The sequence below is a fragment of the Fonsecaea multimorphosa genome (genome assembly GCF_000836435.1).
Source record: "Fonsecaea multimorphosa CBS 102226 unplaced genomic scaffold supercont1.1, whole genome shotgun sequence".
Taxonomy (NCBI): domain Eukaryota; kingdom Fungi; phylum Ascomycota; class Eurotiomycetes; order Chaetothyriales; family Herpotrichiellaceae; genus Fonsecaea; species Fonsecaea multimorphosa.
Window position 1 is genome coordinate 466586 of NW_015971635.1, and position 19570 is coordinate 486155.

The 19570-nt window shown below is 52.7% G+C and overlaps 10 protein-coding genes across 10 annotated transcripts; 6 read left to right on the forward strand and 4 right to left on the reverse strand.

The window, feature by feature from the left end:
* Nucleotides 1-248: 248 nt before the first annotated feature.
* Z520_00178 (uncharacterized protein) lies at nt 249-2425 on the forward strand (the record flags this gene model as incomplete). Its single annotated transcript, XM_016770699.1, has 4 exons — nt 249-338; nt 416-473; nt 550-1433; nt 1481-2425. The coding sequence occupies 4 exons, from the start codon at nt 249-251 to the stop codon at nt 2423-2425; spliced, it is 1977 nt and encodes a 658-aa protein (XP_016637609.1).
* A 526-nt stretch (nt 2426-2951) lies between these two features.
* Z520_00179 (uncharacterized protein) lies at nt 2952-4532 on the forward strand (the record flags this gene model as incomplete). The annotated part of the gene is made up of 3 exons (XM_016770700.1): nt 2952-3305; nt 3356-4108; nt 4170-4532. 3 exons carry the CDS (start codon nt 2952-2954, stop codon nt 4530-4532), a joined length of 1470 nt encoding a protein of 489 aa, XP_016637610.1.
* Nucleotides 4533-4596: 64 nt separating this feature from the next.
* Z520_00180 (uncharacterized protein) lies at nt 4597-5657 on the reverse strand (the record flags this gene model as incomplete). Its single annotated transcript, XM_016770701.1, has 2 exons — nt 4597-5516; nt 5573-5657. 2 exons carry the CDS (start codon nt 5655-5657, stop codon nt 4597-4599), a joined length of 1005 nt encoding a protein of 334 aa, XP_016637611.1.
* Nucleotides 5658-5973: 316 nt separating this feature from the next.
* On the forward strand, nt 5974-7038 carry Z520_00181 (uncharacterized protein; the record flags this gene model as incomplete). Its single annotated transcript, XM_016770702.1, has 5 exons — nt 5974-6257; nt 6328-6512; nt 6567-6661; nt 6716-6745; nt 6814-7038. The coding sequence occupies 5 exons, from the start codon at nt 5974-5976 to the stop codon at nt 7036-7038; spliced, it is 819 nt and encodes a 272-aa protein (XP_016637612.1).
* Nucleotides 7039-7512: 474 nt separating this feature from the next.
* On the forward strand, nt 7513-9528 carry Z520_00182 (uncharacterized protein; the record flags this gene model as incomplete). Its single annotated transcript, XM_016770703.1, has 5 exons — nt 7513-7694; nt 7787-8185; nt 8241-8730; nt 8776-9210; nt 9262-9528. 5 exons carry the CDS (start codon nt 7513-7515, stop codon nt 9526-9528), a joined length of 1773 nt encoding a protein of 590 aa, XP_016637613.1.
* Nucleotides 9529-10430: 902 nt separating this feature from the next.
* Nucleotides 10431-12387, forward strand: Z520_00183 (uncharacterized protein; the record flags this gene model as incomplete). The annotated part of the gene is made up of 3 exons (XM_016770704.1): nt 10431-10791; nt 10859-11890; nt 11954-12387. 3 exons carry the CDS (start codon nt 10431-10433, stop codon nt 12385-12387), a joined length of 1827 nt encoding a protein of 608 aa, XP_016637614.1.
* A 207-nt stretch (nt 12388-12594) lies between these two features.
* Z520_00184 (uncharacterized protein) lies at nt 12595-13692 on the reverse strand (the record flags this gene model as incomplete). Its single annotated transcript, XM_016770705.1, has 3 exons — nt 12595-13176; nt 13282-13535; nt 13638-13692. The coding sequence occupies 3 exons, from the start codon at nt 13690-13692 to the stop codon at nt 12595-12597; spliced, it is 891 nt and encodes a 296-aa protein (XP_016637615.1).
* Nucleotides 13693-14361: 669 nt separating this feature from the next.
* On the reverse strand, nt 14362-15147 carry Z520_00185 (uncharacterized protein; the record flags this gene model as incomplete). Its single annotated transcript, XM_016770706.1, has 1 exon — nt 14362-15147. One exon carries the CDS (start codon nt 15145-15147, stop codon nt 14362-14364), a length of 786 nt encoding a protein of 261 aa, XP_016637616.1.
* A 499-nt stretch (nt 15148-15646) lies between these two features.
* On the reverse strand, nt 15647-16834 carry Z520_00186 (uncharacterized protein; the record flags this gene model as incomplete). Its single annotated transcript, XM_016770707.1, has 3 exons — nt 15647-16247; nt 16296-16436; nt 16485-16834. 3 exons carry the CDS (start codon nt 16832-16834, stop codon nt 15647-15649), a joined length of 1092 nt encoding a protein of 363 aa, XP_016637617.1.
* Nucleotides 16835-17474: 640 nt separating this feature from the next.
* Z520_00187 (uncharacterized protein) lies at nt 17475-19276 on the forward strand (the record flags this gene model as incomplete). The annotated part of the gene is made up of 4 exons (XM_016770708.1): nt 17475-17699; nt 17790-18432; nt 18499-18913; nt 18973-19276. 4 exons carry the CDS (start codon nt 17475-17477, stop codon nt 19274-19276), a joined length of 1587 nt encoding a protein of 528 aa, XP_016637618.1.
* Nucleotides 19277-19570: the final 294 nt, after the last annotated feature.

A 19570-nucleotide genomic window follows, 5' to 3' on the forward strand; every position in this document is an offset into this window, starting at 1 on the left:
GTCGCTTCAGCATACCATGCCATTAGGAATCCTTTCCACCGAGTATGAATCGCCACTCGATCTCTGGGGTCTCGTATCCGCTTCTGGTGCAGCGAATGTGGGGACCCCGGCAACCTCGGCAATAAACGGCTGTGCTTCGTTTAAAGGCCCTGGCTTCTTCTCAACCTGTTCAGCTTTGGCTATTCGGGTCATCATCCAGCCCATGCGGCAATGCGTCGAGTGCCACACGAGACTGGGGTCTATGCATCATGTCGCTTCACAGCCATGCCCTGGGCATCGAGAACAGGAGACGGAATAAGCGCGCCACGGTTGTGTGTATGCGTTGCCACGATAAGAAAGTGCGTCAAATGCCCCCAATTGTGGGTTGCGGCGGTGGTTAATGGTGATATCTAGATCAAATGTGACCTGCAGATAGTTCCCGGACAACTCCAAGAACGATGTTCAGGTTGTGTTGAAGCATTTGCAGAATGCCGGTAAGCAGCTGTCTGCTATCCACATGCTTGCGACCGGTTGACTGACCAACCCACGGCTACCGGCCCTCCCAGCGAGGCACCGTCCGAAGACGCGATCGCAGAGCAACCCCGACACGCTTAGCAGACCCTGTCGACCCAGCCTTGCCCCCGGAAACCAGGCCCCACGTTGTGCCACCAATCACCTCTGGTCCTCACGTGGCCCTGGGCAGTGGGGTTGGAGGGCGAATCAATGGTGGACACACCGATATTGATGCATGGCCGAGCGCGATCCATGCTCAGAAGAGTCCTACGGGCCCCTCGCGTGAACCTGCTGCCGAGCCCGTTGTGGATGGCGACAATCCCGGCCAGGCAAATGTGACACCAGGACAGTTGAGTCTGTCGTCTCAAGGGAACAGCCACCGTGCGGCGTACCTTGGAGAAAGCGGATACATGTCAATCTTCAGTCAGGATTTGGCAGAAGATGATACGACAGACTCTCAGGAGCATGTAACAGACCTACAGTCAACCCACCTGATCCCCGCGGTACAAGAGAGCTATCTTGACACATATTTCGAATACTGCTACACCTGGTGTCCGACCTTGGACCGAGATACCATGAGAACGTGGTCTGAGTTCTCCGGCTCGCAGCTCTTGCGCGAAGCATTGGCTGTTCTCGGCAGTCAACTCAATCCTCCATTAATCCGGCACCTCAAACCCACGCAGTACTTCCAGCGGTTTCGGAAGCTATTTTATGACAACCACGAGAATCAACCCCTGGTCAGGATAATCGCTGTGATGTTGTTGTATTGGTGGAGTTCAGGGCCACCGAACGTAGTGAGTATCGACACCAACTGGTGGTGGATGGGAGTGTCCATCAGACTGGCCCAGGAAATCGGTCTGAATCGAGAACAGAACGCAGAGCATGTCTTGAGGCCGGGAGAGACGAGCGGACTGAGAAGACGGATATGGTGGACATTGTTTGTAAGCAAGCGTTCCACATGTTGCCACGCTGCTAACCCTTTTGACAGGCCCGGGAGCGTCTCACTGCCCTGATGCAGGGCCGGCCTTGCGTAATAGATCCTGACTTTTCAGATCTGAGGATCGCTTCAGTAGAGGATTTCCCCGACCCGAGCGACCCTAAAGCTGAGATCTGGGTTCATTGGGTCAGGCTTTGCGAGATCATCGGTCGAGTAGGCAAAGCGGTTGCGCAAGGGAAGATTCATGAACCTGGGTCGATGCCAGCAAATGATCTGATGAACTGGCCACGAGATCTACCAGAGCATCTCCAGCTGCCACTTTCCGAAGACAGGACGGTCAACTTCAATCGGGATGTGCACATGCTGCATCTCCCATATCTGGCCACGACCATTCTGCTCCATCTGCAGAAGACCAAGGACAAACTACCGAGGGCGTCGATGACGGCCATCATCGCCGCCTCGTGCGTGTCCAGAACGCTCCAAGACATTCTTGCTCGTGGGACGCTGCGGTACCTTCCGGGCCAAACCGGCTGGTACATATCAATCTCAATAATAGCGCTGCTGTATGCTCGAAACATCGAGGCGCTGACGACCCATGCGGACGCCGAAATCTCAATTCTTCTTGCTGCCCTCAAACAGATGGCTCTGCTGTGGCATTCCTCCAAAATGTTCTTCACTGGCTTTCAAAGGATGTTAGAAACGGACCGGATCCATATCCAGCCTTTCAGACTCAGCAGCAATGCTGTCAGACAACCTGAGGTTGTGGAACAGACACAGGCGTCGCCCACGCTCAACGACATCACTGCGACCGATGACACAAGCTGGCGGCAACGGTTTCCTTATGTCACGATGAACACCAGTCCCTTGATTGCTGCTTTGTTGGAGGACACCGTCAACATCCCGTTTATGGGAATGGAGTCGTTGCAAGCCAACTACCTGTTTGACTTCCTGGACGACCTCGATCCTGATATCCTTCAAGTGGACCTGAATCTTTGAATACTCAGGGCCAATTCCTCTTCTGATATCTTGGTCGTAGTGATGTGTAAAAAAAAGACAAGAACGGTTCCCAATGGAACATTCAAGCAGCTCTTGCCTTTGTGGACTTTGTGAAATCAGGTATAGCTAATGTAAATAACGCTTGAACAACCCGAATGGGATTGTTCGGGACTTTTGGTGCTGGATGTAACAACAAAGGTTTCCGTGGAGGTCCCGGCAAAAAGCACTTCTCAACCACTGACAGTAAGACAAATTATTCGTGTCTGCTAGACAAATGGCTCAGGCAGCAGACTACTAATCCACACAGAGGCCCCAGGAACTGGCCGCCGTCCTGCCTTCTTCGGCTATTGAGTTGGAAGGATGGACCGGTAATGCCGCGTATTGCCAGCTTCACAGCCTTGCGCCCTAATGCGTGCTTCCCGCTACCTATCAGTACATTGACCACGCCTATTTCCTGGATCGGCCTTTCTCCTCTATCAAAAACTATTAATCGGGCCTCCTGAACCACAGCGACCGTTGTTCCAGCATGGCGCCTCTCGAGTTCAGCAAAGACCGGCTCCCGACAGAGCTATTCATTGAGAATGATTTTGTCCCTTCCAAAGCCGGCAAGACACTGTCTGTTTTCAACCCGAAAGACGGATCCCTTGTGTCGGACAAAGTATCTGTCGCAGCTGAGGACGACGTCGAAATAGCGGTGCGAGCGGCGGAGAATGCACTCCCCGCTTGGAAGCGATTGAAGGCGGTCCAGAGAAGAGACCTGATGCTGAAATTGGCAGACCTGATCGAAGAAAATATCGACATCTTGGGGGAATTGACACGAATCACCCTGGGAGCACCGTTTGAGACATGGGGTAAACACGAGATTGTGATAGCAATTGAGGTATACCGTCCTGGTCCGGAATGTGCACGACCCCGTTGCTGACAAGCCAGACTTTCCGCTATTATGCGGGCTGGATCGACAAGTTTGCCGGAGAGACCTTCCCACAAGAAGACGGATTTCTCAAAATCGTACGAAATGAGCCCCTGGGTGTCGTTGCCGGTATTGTCCCCTGGAATGGGCCCATTGGGTCTATCGGCATGAAAGCAGCCCCTGCCCTGGCGGCTGGCAACTGTTTCATTCTGAAACCCTCGGAGAAGACACCGCTGGGATCACTTGCTATAGGTGCCCTCATCAAGCAGGCGGGATTTCCTCCCGGCGTGTTCCAAATTCTGTCTGGAGACGGCTCGACGGGAGCCTTGCTCGCGAGTCACATGAGGATCCGCAAAGTCAGCTTCACTGGCTCGGTATCTACAGGCAAGAAAATCCAGGAGCTTGCCGCCAAAAGTAACCTGAAAAGAGTCACTCTTGAATTGGGCGGGAAATCACCGGTGGTCATCTTTAGTGACTGCGACGTGAAGAATGCCTTAGACTGGGCGGTCAGATCCATCACGGCAAATACCGGCCAGGTCTGTTTTGCGGGCTCAAGGGTGTACGTTCAAGAAGGCATTTACGAAAGCTTCGTCCAGCAGTACAAGGAGGCGATCGAAGGCCGAGCCAAAGTCATGGGCGATCCAGATGATCCCCGTACCGAGCTGGGCCCGCTCATCGATCAAGCACAGTTCCAGCGTGTGTCTGGCTTCATAGAACGCGGAAAAAAGGACCAAGGGAAGATACTGACCGGCGGCAAAAGAATCGGGGACAAGGTAAGTCTGCGTAAAAACACGACCGGCGCATCCGTCTGGCTGACGCAGACTGATGCAATAGGGATACTTCCTTGAACCCACTGTATTCACAAACGTCAAGGCGGATGCCGAAATCTACAGGGAGGAGATTTTTGGCCCGGTTGCTGTGATCAACAGCTTCAAGACAGAGGAGGAGATCATTGAGTTGTCCAACAACTCCGAGTTCGGGCTGATGGCCGGGGTCTTCACACAAGACATCAACAAGGCATTGAGAGTGGCTGCAGAGTTTGATGCTGGTACGGTGGGGATCAATTGTGTGAGCCTATTCGCCATGACTGCGCCGTTTGGGGGCTCCAAGCAAAGCGGAACTGGCAGAGAGCTAGGACTGGCAGGATTGAGGGCGTTCACAGAGCCCAAGACCATCATTGTCAACATGTCTTACTAAATAGAGACCACTGTCGAGATCGAGAAGTGGCAAGTAACCCTCCCTCTTTATCTCTCCCACTCGATCAAGACATTTTCTCTAGATTTCGAAAGACCCCGTCTTCCATCTTGTCCATGTCAAAGTCTTGAGATGAAATACCTTGCGGTCCAGGGTCGAAGAACGCTGCCACATCTCGAACTTGATGCCCTGATACTTCAAGAATGGATCCTCCGGCCACGCGCACCAGGCCTCTCTGAGTTTCGTCCGTTCCGTCATCGTCACGACTCAAAGTGCTCACTGCATCTTTTTCAATCATGTTGAGCATCACTTGAGCCACCTCTTCGGCGGTGACCCAAGCTGGATCTTGCGAAAGTGGGCCGCGCTTCTCCGCGTCGGTCGTCCAAAGCGGTGTTTTGACCAGCCCCGGAGCCACTGCAGCGACTCTGATACCCAGGCGCGCCTCCAGAGGAGCCATAGTGCGAACAAAGCCATTGAGTGCGTGTTTCGCCGTGTTGTACAGGGGTGTCCACAATGGAGCGACCTGACCGTTCACACTCGATACGTGGATAACTGTTCTCCGGGGTGGATGGGAGCCTTCTCCTTTTGTCGCCTTGAGCTCTTGCAACTGGTCCATGATAGCTAGTTGAGTCAATCGGATGGGGTGGCTCAAGTTGATGTCGAGCGATTTGTAGCCGTTTGTAGTCACATTGTCCACGACTCCCGGGTCCGTCCCAGGCGGTCTCCAGAAACTGCTCCAGGGAGGTTCAAAGACGCCGGCACCAGGACAGACGATGTCCACACGACCGAATCGATCTTTGGTCATCTCGTAAGTATCGGATAGATCTTTCCACGAGGACACGTCTGTCTTTTGGAAGATGGCTTGCGCCGTGGTGCGCCCTTGGTGGGCGCTGACGAGCTCACGGGCCTCTGGTCGAAGAGACAAGTCTGCAAACACGACATTGCAGCTGCGTGAGAGCAGAAGACGTGCAAACGCAAGATTAATCCCTATCATTCGTCTCAGTGGCTTGCAAGGACAAGAACGTGGGCGATTCAAACCCGACCAGATCCGGCTCCGGTGACCAGAGCAGCTTTCCCTGCCACAGAGGTCGTCATTACGCATTTGCAGTCCTCGTGCACCTTCAACATTACATTCATTGTACTTTGAGACAGGTGCTAACTTGTGAAAACTTCCATCACGGGGCCAGTGGTGGAAGTGTATCTCGCTTGGAAACGCAGCCTCTTGAAAAGGAGCGAGCCTGGCGGCACTGGCGGCAAAAAATGGATTGCCGGATGCCGACAATGTTTGTGGATGACATGCAGCTTTCGAACATTCCTCGTCTACAGTGGATCACAGTGGGAACTAGAGGTGTTCTTAACACGAGTTTTGGATCCCAAGGACTGAAAATCGTACCACAGATTCCAACTTCGAGGCAGACCCAGTACCTGTGCATTTATCGACACCATGACCGGCCGACTCTCTGGACGAACATGTCTCATCACAGGCTCCTCTTCAGGGCTCGGGCGTGCGATTGCACTAAGATTTGCAAGTGAAGGCGCCAATATTATCTGTTCTGACCTATCTCCTACCGCGAGAGCGCTTCTACCCGGAGAGGACGCTCATCCCACGCACGAGCTTGTCCAAAGGCACGGCGGAAACGCGACATTTATCAAATGTGACATCTCGGAACCTGAGGATGTCAAGGCAGCGGTGGTGACAGCAGTCAAGGAATTTGGCCGACTTGATGTGTGAGAAACATTGCCCACACAGATTCCCATGAAATGTCGGGCCTCGAATCCACTGACAGGACTGCATCAGCTTGGTGAACAATGCAGGGATATCTTTTGAGGCTCGCCGAGGGTTCCGCCAAATGCACGAAACTGACCTGCACGAGTTTGACGAAACCCTTCGCGTCAATGTGAGAGGTGTGTTCCTGGGATGTAAATATGCCGTGGAGCAGATGTTGAAGCAACCGCCTAAATTCGGGTCCGATCGTGGATGGAGTGAGTCTAGCTAACTACCTTATCCAAAAGAATCCACCACTAACATCGTCACAGTCATCAACATCGCGAGTGTTTTGAGCTTTGGTGGAATGCCTGGGTCGATCAGCTACGTCGCCAGCAAAGGAGCAGTCATGCAAATGACAAAAACGGTAAATATATGTCCAAAAGGGTTATGCTTGTAAACTTCTAACTTCCAGCTTTAGATTGCTCTGGAATATGCCGCCAAGGGTATTGTAAGTCTGATTGCTCGCTTTCTTTTTCTGCTGACTGAACCTTGCCACTAATGGGACGCAACCAACAGCATTGCAATGCCATCTGTCCGGGATTCACCATGACAACCCTTCTGGGTCCGCTCTTGGAAGAAGGTGGGAAGAGTCAGCTGGAAGAGATCTCTGCTAAGCACCCCTTAGGCGGGATTGGGAAGCCTGAAGACATTGCAAAAGCAGCCGTGTTTCTTGCCAGTGACGATGCTGCATGGGTGACAGGGATCCCGCTTCCCGTCGATGGTGGATATCTCGCCAGATGAATTGCGGAGTGCGGCAACTTGCCTCAGAAAGCGCTTCATATCGGATAGTCCAGTTGGTCTAATGGTGTAGTCGCATAGGTACCAGTTCGGCGTTCATACAAGCAAATTCAGACCCTGAAAGACCGGCCAACCGCCACTGTAGACGTAGTTGAGGCATAGGTTGCCGTCGGCTATGGACCGGCACCCACAGTGTCCGCACGCACAACCTCGTACATCCGGTAAAGAACATCACAACTGGAGGAGCAGAGCTCTCCAGTACATGAACAGATCAACAACCCTGCATTACCCGCATGCCTCATGAGGTTTGCCGGCCGACAGCCTCCCTCAACATTCAGCCTGATGGGGTAACTTGCAAAGCTGTCGAGGTTCTTTCAATACATATGTTACGTTCAGTCTACGGATTTTTGAAGCAGAAGATACTCTAGCGAGTGAACTTGCTTCGACCATTCCTTTGCACAGCTACGATACCTCAAAATGTCTGGGAAAAACCCCCCAATCCACTCCGAGCGGCATATGCGCATCGTCTGCGTTGGCTTCGGCGCTTCTGGACTTTGCTTTGCGTACAAACTTCAACGGTCATTTACCAACTTTTCATTAATTGTCTTCGAGAAGAACCCGGAAGTATCAGGCACTTGGTACGAAAATAGATATCCTGGGTGAGTATACCGTCCCTGGTCTCCATTCCAGGCTATGATTTTCGCCTCACCACCAACGCTTTACGGGCTATCCAGCAGCTGATTTCTTTCAGAGTGGCCTGCGATGTCCAGGCACATAATTATACATGGTCCTTTGCGCCCAAACATGACTGGTCGCGTGTGTATGCTCCTGCTCAGGAAATATACTCCTACTTCAACAACTTCATGTCCGAGCATAACCTTGGAAAGTACTGCAAGACGAGTCATAAAGTAGTGGGTGCAACATGGGACGATGAAAAGGGGATCTGGCAGGTTCAAGTCGAAGATCTTGCTCATCAACGTACCGTGTATCATGAATGCGACATCCTGATCAACGCCAGTGGAATCCTCAACAACTGGCGATGGCCTGCAATTCCGGGCCTGCAGAATTACAAGGGAACCCTGGTGCATAGCGCCAACTGGGATGAGAACTTGGATCTTACCGGCAAGCACGTTGGGCTCATCGGAAACGGGTATGTGCATCTCCATCACCCATCTCGAGGGGCCGATTTCACTGAACAGGCGTAGCTCCTCTGGCATTCAAATTCTCCCGGCCATTCAGCCAATTGTCGATCAACTGACAACCTTTATTCGAGAGCCCACCTGGATATCTCCGCCCTTTGGCACTGAACAACGTATCTATACCCAGGAAGAAAAAGATAAGTTCCGGAACGATCCAGACGCGTTGACTCTGCTACGAAAGATCAATGAGACAAACAACAACAGTATGCTGGGGATCTACTTCCCAGACCACGAGCTACAGAAGAAGACGCGAGAGGACTTCACTCGGCAGATGCGCGAAAAGCTCAAAGATGTCCCTTGGCTGCAGGAGAAGCTGATTCCCTCTTGGGGGGTTGGCTGCCGTCGGTTGACTCCAGGCATTAATTACCTGGAGACGCTTTCGAAGCCCAACGTCAAGGTCGTCTATGGCGAGATTGAAGCTATCACGGAGAAAGGATGCAAGTGCGATGATGGTATCGAGTATCCAGTCGATGTTCTCATATGTGCTACTGGCTTTGTATGACACTTCCCTTGGGGGAAAATTATGGCTAATCAGGACCAGGATACAACATTCAAGCCTCGTTTCCCCCTGTATGGTCTCGATGGCAAGAATCTACAGGACGAGTGGGCCCTCGAACCCCGGTCCTACCTGGGTCTTGCCGCACCCCATATGCCAAACTATTTCCAATTCTTGGGCCCGCATTGTCCTATCGGAAGCGGTCCGGTCTTGATCGCGATTGAGGCTCAGGCAGACTACATGCTTTCCCTTTGCGATCGGTGGCAGACGGAAAACATTCACTCCATGTCACCCAAGAACGAAGCGGTTACCGACTTCTTGGAACATTGTCAGGAATTCATGCAGCACACTGTCTGGATCGAAGAATGTCGGTCCTGGTACAAATCAGGCTCCGCTGCTGGGCGGGTTTCGGCTCTCTGGCCTGGTAGTACTCTCCACTACCTTGAGGCGCTCAGGGAGCCTCGGGGCGATGACTGGGAGGTAAGTGGTTCTCCTCGGTCCCATCTCAAACTATGCTGATATTTTCGGAAGATCAGGTACACTGGAAACCGGTTCTCTTGGCTAGGCAATGGGTTTTCGCAGACGGAACTGGATGATTCTGCTGATCTGGGTTACTATATCAGCTCCCGGGATGATAGTCCCTACGCGAGTCGACGAAGACGAAGAGAGACCCTCACACATACTGGATTCAATGCCCGAGGTCTACAGCCCAATGGAGATGTCAATACTGAGACAGACTTGTCGACAACCGTTGAGGAATATGTGACAGACAGAAATTTAGGGCAGCCACATTTATAGGCTCAGGCTTCTATAGCCGACCGCTTCTGATATGATAGATTTTGAATATCACCCCTGTGTCTTTTGGTATGTGGACAGAAGCAGTACTTCAATGCTTTGGCTTCGAAAGTTCGGCAGCAGTTGACTTAGAAACTAATCGTCTCCAATATCGCATTCTGATATACCGATTCTCTCGCCCATTCGTAGCCCGCTACATGTATGTCTCGAGTCAATCCCATCTGACCAAGCAGAGACAAGCCTTTCATTCGCCGGAAAGATTTAGTCCAAACCAAAAGAAGACACAATGATTCATTCGCAGGATTGGCTTGGTTTGATCCTGACTTCAGGCGCTCGGCTACTGGGATCTTTCACTACCTCGTACTCATAAGACCGAACGCGTTCAAAGTCAAGGAGTCGGTCGGCATCAATTTTCAAGTCACCCTTGCGCCAGCCTTCCCAGCAGTCACGTGAGATACTCAAGCATGAGCTGACCCGGTAGCGGCCACACATGTTGGAATGGCAAAAACCTCAGAATCCTGGGCCAGCGGCGTGTATGGGTGCAGGGAGCATCCTAAAACGGACGACCCACGATCTTAGTCCGAATGGGCTAAGTACACTTCCTCGTCCGGCATTGGCGGTTATATTCATATCTATCAGACCACGGCAGATCCGGCAATGGCAGAAACCGGTGCGAATGAGAGACTAGGCGCTCTAGATCACCAGTCTAAAGATCTGTCAGCCGATCAGATCCACACCTTGTGGCGTGAGCAATGCTTTGAGGTGAACATGCGGCTGCCCTTCCATATAACTGTACAGGGCTGCGACCTTATCACCAATTCACAGCATCAGAAATTGCAAAGTGACCCCCTTTCCGCTGGCTCTCTTGTTGTGCCAACTCTTTGACATGCGGACATCTTCTCAAAATGCTTGAAAACTGTCACTACTCCCAGATCATGGAGCAGCCACTCCTCGCCAAAGACGCCCTCACGACCAAGGAAACGAAGGTGAACGGCCATGTTATCATTCGGCCTGTTGATGACCCGGAAATCCCAACCATACCTCAGCTCCGCAAATATACTGGCGAGTATGCGGTGACAGACAGACCGCTTGGGTACATCAAAAAAGTGCGAATAATCACAATTGGCGCAGGTGCCAGTGGCATCAACATGGCGTATCAAATTAAAAACTACCTCCGGGAAGCGGAACTGGTTGTCTACGACAAGAACCCTGCACTCGGAGGCACTTGGTTTGAGAACCGGTATCCTGGGTGTAAATGCGACATCCGTAAGTTGTGCTAGCCAAGATCGTCGGCTTGACCATTTGCGACAACGGACTGAACCCATTTCACTAGCATCACACAATTATCAATTCGCCTGGGAGCCCAACCCGGACTGGGCAGCCATGTTCTCACCTGCCGAAGAGATCCGTCAGTACCTCGAGAAGTGCGTGGCCAAACACGATCTATCGAGCTACTTCAAGCTCTCACATGAGGTTATCGGAGCCAGATGGCAGGAACAGAACGGCCGCTGGTCCGTCAAGATCAAGAAGACTGAGACAGGAGAGATCTTTGAAGACGAGTGCCACTATTTGCTCAACGCTGGAGGCATCCTCAACGCGTGGAAGTGGCCCAACATACCCGGTCTGCACAACTTCCAGGGTCAGTTGGTCCACAGCGCCAACTGGCCCGAATCGTTCGACTACAAGGGCCTCAAAATCGCCGTCATTGGAAACGGGTCCACGGGGATCCAGATCGTGCCGGCTCTGCAACCGCACGTCAAAGAATTGGTACACCTAATCCGGTCGCCGACATGGGTCACTCCGGGCGCCGCTTCGCGCTACCCATCATTACGCGGAGGCAACATGCCCGAGCATTTCTGCGAAGAGCAAAAGGAGCTCTTCCGCCAAAACCCTGAAAAGTATCTAGCCTTTCGGAAAGCCGTCGAGGTCGAGATCAATGCCAAATTCCGCATGCTTGTCAACGGAGCTCAAGAGGCCACCAAAGCACGGCTCGATGCCGCCAAAAGCATGATCGAGCTCCTCAAAGGCAGCCCGGATCTGATCGAGAAGCTGATCCCGAATTTTCCGGTGGGGTGTCGCCGAATCACGCCCGGGGTAGGGTACCTCGAGAGTTTCGCGAAACCCAACGTGCGAGTCATCACCGACGCGAGAATCGACCACGTCGACGAGAAAGGTCTGGTCATGTCGACCGGCGAACACATCGACGTCGATGCCATCGTGTGTGCCACCGGCTTCGACGTTTCCTTTTCCCCCAGATTCCCCATCACCGGCCGTGACGGAGTCCACATCAAGGACGTCTGGGGCGAGCCCAACGTGCCGCAGGCATACTTGTCCATGGCTATCCCCAAGTTCCCTAATTACTTTGGTAGGTCTCTTTTTTTTCCCCCTCTACTCGGTCCGTCCGGTGTCTAACGCGGAAGCGGGTCAGTCTTCCTTGGGCCGAACGCCCCAATCTCGCACGGCAGCGTCTTCACCATCACCGAGCAATGTTCGAAATACATCCTGCAGCTGATCACCAAGGCCCAAGTCGAACTCATCAAGGCTATCGACGTCAAACAAGAGGCCGTCGACGATCTCGCGATCCACATCCACTATTTCATGCCTCGCACCGCTTGGGCGGGAAACTGTCGGTCGTGGTTCAAGAACGGTCGATCTTCGGGCCCCATCATTGCAATCCACCCAGGAAGTCGGCTGCACTGGTTCCATGCGCTGGAGAGGCCCAAATTCGAGGACTTCAATTACACGTACGACACGGGAAATCGGTTTCAGTTCCTGGGTAACGGGTTCTCGACGCGAGAGGAAGAGGGTGCGGATCAGACCTGGTACCTTGACCAAGTGGAGCCTAAGCTGCTCTACTATTGAGGCTGGGAGCGTTGCCCTTGAGGGCCACCTGCATTGTTATTCCCCCGTAGATACAGCTCGTGGACTGTGGACAGGCGGCGTCGTTCTTAGACTTAAATTAAATCACAAATTATTATACCTTATGAAGACTGGAGGATTCGGGAGCAAGACAAAAGAATCCAAGAAAGCCGACAGAAGTGTTTTCTTAGTCCCGATGTACACGCTTCCTCAAACTTTGGGTTTCGATTGCTTGTCCTTCTCAATCCAAGCCATCACGTCCGCCACGGCATCCTGCTTCTTGCTCGCGAGGATTGCCCGCCCTTGCGGCCCAGGGTCATTCAGCAGCATCACCTCCCTCCAGTTGTCCAGGTCGGCGACCTCTAGAATAGTGCCGGGCGGATACTTGGGGTCCAAACAAACTGCGACCATACCACGAGCCACTTCCTCGGGTGGAAGCATAAAATCCTTATCCTGGTCCACAAACTTGCCGGCCTCGGGGTGGTCAGAGTACAAAGGCGTCTTGATGATCCCGGGAGCGACGCCGACGACCCTGATTCCCGCCAGCTTGTGTAAGTCGGCCATGCACCGCACGAAGCTACTGATGCCGTGCTTGGACGCCTGGTACAGCGGTGTGACGATGCTGGCCTTTTGCGCGCCAATGCTTGACACGCAGCAAATGATGCCTGGAGCGTCTGCAGCCAGCATGCGCCGGATCGCGATGCGCGACATTTTGATCGGAGCCAGGAGGTTGATGTCGAGCACTTTGTAATGGTTGTCCGTGTCGTTGTCTTTCCAGAAGCTATTGTGCGACTGCTCCCCGAATTAGGAAAGGAAAGGAAAACTCAAGGGATTCCCCTCGTCCAGCAACAACAGCAAAAGGACAGGCAGGGTCTGCAGCGTGGCGGCGGAACTTACAGGCTCGTAGACCCCGGCGCCAGGACAAACAATGTAAGGCACGCCCCCAATCGTGCCGGCAAACACGTCGAACACTTTCTCGAGCTCAGCCCATTTGGACACGTCGGACTTGTAGAAGATGATCTTCGCCCCGGACGGTTGAGCATTGGAAACCGAGTCGATCCAGGCCACGGCGTCTTTGTGCAGGGCAATGTCCATGATCAAGACATGGCATCCTGCTTGATGCAGCGCTTGGGCAAACGCTAGGTTGATGCCTGGGATTCCGCGATTCAGTCTCTATACAAAGCTTGTTTTCTTTCCATTCCCAATCGTTCAACTCAAAGGCAGGTGTCGGGGAAGGGAAGTCTTCGTCTCACCTGAGCCGGCACCTGTTACTATGGCGCCTTTACCACGGAGCTGGCTCGTGTTCATCTTTTAGTGCTTTTGCTCACAGAATTCTGCTTCTCGCACAGAGGAAAGAGAGAGAATTCACGGACCACCCCGACGATGTGCGCACATTTCACACAGAGGCGTTTTTAAGGCTGCAGCACGTCACCGCTCGGGTCTCCGTGGTCGCTTGGGGCGGGTCGGAGGGCGGAGAGTCTTGGCTCCATCCAACCCACCTCCGAGTCAATAGCCGAATTCGCCAAGCCATGAAGCCGGTGAGCCGAAATAGCCTTGTATCTAACTGCACTGTGGAGGTTCTTCTTACATGCACAAACTCAACCGCTACCTCGGCCACATTCCACCTCGAGTTGGAGTGAACATGGAGGGGACCCTTGATCCAGTGCGAAGCATGCTCATAATGCGGCCAGATACCATGACCGGTGTGTACGACCTCCCAGGATAGTGCAACACGTCGTCCCAGAAATCCGCTCCTCTCGACAACCTCTATGTCTACGCGAGATCTTTTATGCTCAACTGTCAATATTCTGCTGTCCGCTGTTCTTTAGGCAGTCTCGTCCTCAGGCCCTGGAGCCAGGGACTGCCGAAACTCTTCCATTCTACTTTCTCCTGTCCTCTGGCCAGGCAGCAAAATCACGGTCAAGATACATCAGACCCGGACCGAGGCAAGCATGCCCGTAGGAGCTTACTACGGCCCTACACGAGAAAGCGCCCGCCGTTTGAGCTGATCATGGTACCAGTGACGAAATGATCCTTCATGCAATAGATGTACGCCTCGGCGACGTCCTCGACAGTTCCAATCACCCCGACCGTGGTGTCCCGTGTCAGCTCGTCGATGACCGCCTTTCTCTCGTCCGGACCTCTGTAATCCCAAAGCGCCGTATCGATGCCTCCCGGGCTGATCAAATTGACCCGTAGAGGTTTCAGCTCCAATGCCAGTCCCCGCGTCATGCCCTGAAGCCCGCTTAGCCACGAGCCTACCACCGCCGACCCGGCCCACGGCTTCTCGCTGGTCGCGCCTGTGGTGATGATTATGGAACTCTGCGGGCCTTGCACGAGGTTCTTGTGGCCGTGGAGGGCCACCAGCAAAGGCCCGTAGAAGCGGATGTAGCCGGATCGCTGGATGAAGGCGAAATCGACCGATGCGAAGGGCCTCAAAGGCGGGCTGTCCCCGGCCGAGTAGACAATGTGGTCAAGTGTGCCGACCTTATTGAAAAGGTCTGTGATGTTCTCCTCCATTGTGGCTAGGTCTCCAACATCGCATACGTACCCCTCGACCGAAGCGGTCGATGAGGGATAGGACGCCTTCAGTCTTGCGACGGCGTCTTTGACTCGCGCTTCCCGTGAGGAAGAGACAATCACTTTGCCCGCGCCATGCTCAATGGCTGCTTCGGCCACGCCGAATCCGATCCCTGATGTTCCTCCAATGATCAAGACTCGCACCCCTTTGAGCTTGTTGATATATTTGGCTTGGTCGGGCATGATTTTTATTTTTTTTTCCCTGAGAGGAGACTGTTGAACTTGGTGGCCTGTTCCCGTCATGGAGAAGTATAGATATGCCCACGGCGTAAAAAGGGCGTTTTGCAGCTGTCAAGGTCTTCAAGCAAATGCGAGCCGTAATCGATCATTGGCAGTCTCGGCAATAAACCACTCTTGACAAGATAAAACTACATTACTCCGAGACATCCATTTGTAAGCGGGGTGTTTCTGTTTATCAGAGACAGGGGATCAAATTGAGCTAGCCTCCGGAAGACCATGCACCGGCCGTTCTTCTATGCCGAGCTTCAGCTGCCCTTTGCCGGCGATGGGTTCGGTTGGAAGTGGCCGGTCTTCCGCCGGAGCATTTGGATAAATGATACAACGTGTGAGAGTGGCCGGTAACGATCTCGGCTTTAGGTCCTGATTGGTACCATTAAACGTTTCTGAACAACAGGGATATTGAAACTAAGAGTGGCTCTTGGGTAGTCCAGCTATTTGCCTCTTACGACCCCGCCTCAGCGGAAGCCTCCAAGGCAGGACGGAAGTCCTTCAGGAACGACCACTTGGTTTTGGCGCCCCATCCCCTTTCCTTCCAACCATTCACATGTGCCGGAAAAAAGTCTATCAAACCCCATAGGCTGTCATCATGCGCGGATATGAACCACACATTAGAATCCGCGTCAGCCTCTTGAGCCTTCCTAATACTCTCCATTGCCGTCGGTATGTCGAGCCCCATTGCCGGGTTAAAGAATGGTTCGTTGAGATTTCGGCCCCGAGAGTGCTGCACATGTCCCAGTACCGCGCCAGGACAAGTGGGCACATATGGGATAAGTCCTTGTAAGATGTTCCGAAGTTGACTTTCTTGGGGAAGAGGCAGATAGGGCGAAGGACGGAGTTCGCCACTATGGTGACAAAGGTCACCTCCCATCATGATGAACGTATCAGGGTTCGACGACGTTCGAGCAAGGCCACAAAGATGCCCAATAGCATGTCCGGGAGTATCGAGAAGATAGAACGATCCGTCTCCGAAGAAATCAAAAGCGTCAAATCTTTGGATTTTCAGCTTCGAGGTTGTAAAATCGATCTCTCGGACCTCTCGTCCCCTTTGCGTCTGTCAGCAGAAAATGATGCCGGTCTCGACAAAGACTTACGCGAAATCGCTCTCCCTGACTGGCGAATCCATCTTAGCTGGGTACCCGGGCAAGAATGCTTCTTTGAATCCTGGTCCCACGACCAGCTCTGTGCTGGGGGGGAACGTAGAAGGGTCCCCCAAATGATCCCAATGCCAGTGGCTAGATCCACGTCAGTCCATAACGGTGAGGAGGACTTGGTTCACATACCTCCATATGATACTATTAATTTCCTCACCTCTGATGCCCGTATCCTCGAGAATCTGGACAGTGTTCTTTTCAGAGGTCACAGTCCAACCAGCGGCGACCGTGTGGTTAGTGGTGACAGGGGACATCCTCTTCCAATCGGGAGGGACGCCCAAGTCGAAAAGTGCCTTCCTACCCGAGGCGTGCTCTACCAAGAAAGACCAGGATGGCAATTTGGGCATGTGAGTAAAGCCCGGTACGATTGGCTCCATCAAAAACGTGCTTGGGACCTGTTCAATTCTCGTTGTCGTGTCGATGATTCGCACCCGCACAGTGTTCCCAGTCGGAACGTGGAAGTGGTGAGCCGCAGCCATAGTGGTAGCCCTACTTGAAGGGTTGTATTCTGTGAAGAGTAGGTCGAAATTGATGCTTGAAAGCTCAGCGAAGGCACCAGGCAGACAGTACAAAGTGTGAGAAGATGGTGTCTCACAATATTGGTTTGTTTTTGGCACCACATTTCTTGAAATCACATCGTCAGTTAGTACATATTTTCGGCTCATATTCTCGCGGTTATTCGGGCGGCAGTGGACATACAACCAGCAGCAATGCCCACCGACCTTAGTATCCACACCGACACTTGATAGCGGGCAGAGTTTTGAGAAGAAGCCGAAAGAGAATAACCCAGTTCTGGGGATCTGGGACCCCAGATCGGAGTTGACGACGGCAAAAAGCACGTCTGGGGCAGATATAGCATTATCAGAGGCACACCATTTCGCCTATCCGCAGGTTCCTGGCTATCTCGGCAACCAGATTGCAGTCTTCGGATCGTTTGCCATGCCAGAGGACATGGATACGATGTGGTTGTTCGCGGTATCTGGTGTTTATAAGACGGACGATGTCTGTAGGTAGTATCCTCTCAATCCATCCTCCCTGAGAGGGTATATCTTTTTGACAAAATCACGAGCTTCTCTCGCTCAGTAACAGAAGACAGAATTTGAGAAGCGTTGCGGCATCATGGCTTTCACTCAGACTGTTCATCAGGCCGAGTACCACCATTCATCACGCCGCCAGTTCAAGTGGCAGAATGTACTCTTCATAGTGGCTGCAAGTCTCGGCTCTTGCATGTATGGCTACTCCGCATCGGTGATATCGACCACGTTGATCCAGTCTTCATTTATCAAAGTGATGGGATTGGATACTGCAGCAAATGCGTCAGACTTGAAAGGGTTGACTGGAAGTGTGCGTTGCCTACCCTTTCCCTCAGCACGTCTGTCGAGAACCCTCAACAGGTGGAAGCAACAAATACTAATATGCTTGATGGGTCAACAGATGTACCAGGTCGGCGGCTTTTTGGGCACGTTCACCGTGTCCCCGATCTCAGACAAATGGGGTCGCAAAATAGGCATTGCCGTTCCAGCGGCTTGTGCCTGTGTGACGGCCGCTCTGCTGGCAGGAAGTGTCAACATCAAAATGTTCATCGCTTTCAGATTCCTTGCAGGAATGGCGGCGTATAACATTGTGTCCTCGGTTCCAGTTTGGATGAGTGAGGTGGCTCCGCCGAGTGTTCGAGGAGTCTTGGTTGATATTCATGGTATTAGTCTGCTGTTTGGTTATGCCCTTGCTTCATGGGTCGGATTTGCGTTTTGGAAGCAGGGCAACGACAACGGGTGGAGAGCTCTCCAAGCTCTCAACGCCACGCCTGGAATTCTCCTGCTAGGGTTTTTGCCATGGCTACCCGAGTCACCAAGATGGCTGCTCATGAATGATCGTTACGAAGAGGCGGAAGCAGTTCTAAAGAAGCTGCACACCGAGGAAGAGGCTGCCGTCGAACTGGCGCAGATTGCAACGCAAGTTCGCGTTGACAGAACGCTCGAGTCGTCATACTGGTCTTTGATTAAGAAACCGAGCTATCGGAAGAGGGCGATCATGAGTTTTATAATCCCGGCTGGAATTCAACTGAGCGGTCCGTTGGGTACGTGCCACCTTTTTCCCTTCGAAAAAGAAAACTTTGCAGTCCTTCTGACCCAAATCTCGATAGTTTTGAACAACTATGGGCCAACGTTGTACGGTGCGCTGGGTTATGACACAGAACAGCAGTTTCTGTACCAGATCGGCTGGTATACCGTGGCTATCGGAGGAGGCTTCCTTGCACTCTTCGTTGTCGAGAGGGTTGCACGTCCCAAATTGATTGCTTTCGGGATTCAATTCTGTCTTTGCTGTCTGGCCATCGAGGCAGCTTTGGTCGCCACATACACCACACCAGAGGCGCTCGAACATCCCAACGACAACGCGTTGAGAGCATCCGTGGCCATGCTATTCGTATATGTGGTGATGTGGGAGATCTGTCTCGATGGAACCCAGTTCGTTTATATTTCCGAGATCTGTCCCAACCATCTTCGTGCCAAAGGCATCGCCCTCGGCATGGCGGGTCTCTGCGCAATGAACATTATGTGGTATGTCTCTGAAACCCTTCAGCAGCCGACAGTCTTTGAATGCTTACCGTCTCCTACAGGCTGCAAGTTGCCCCGATTGCGTTCCAGACCATAAGATGGAAGTTTTATCTCTGCTTCATCATCCCCGGGACGGCCTTCGTTTGCTTCCTGCTTTACTGGTTCCCGGATACGCGAGGATATCCCCTCGAGGAAGTGGCAAAGATTTTCGGTGACGAAGATGAGATCTCCACTGCTCACAACTTACATGAGCCGTCTGAGACTGTTGCAGTTGAAAAGGTTGATGTTGGAGAAACCTTACTGGAGGCTAATAGACAGGCTGAGACTAAGTCGCCCATGATGTTGGCTCACGTGGAGAGTGCTTGACCTCAGAACACTGTCATTATTGAATACTTGTGGATACTGGGGATCCGATTGAAGGTGCAGCACGTTTGCACGTGACTGAATAGGAGGCGCCGTATCGCGCGGAGAGAGAGAGAGAGAGAGAGGGAGAGAGAGATTTCAAGTTGAGGCTGCGCCTTGGATTCCTGCAGACGCCCTCCTCGCCGAAGTGCCAGATGCTTTGGCCCCCACTGCTCCGCTATTAGCGAGACGCGAGTGATTGCTCACTAGCAACCAGACCCCGCGTTTCGCCCGGGATTTGGGGAGCGCAGGGCTGCA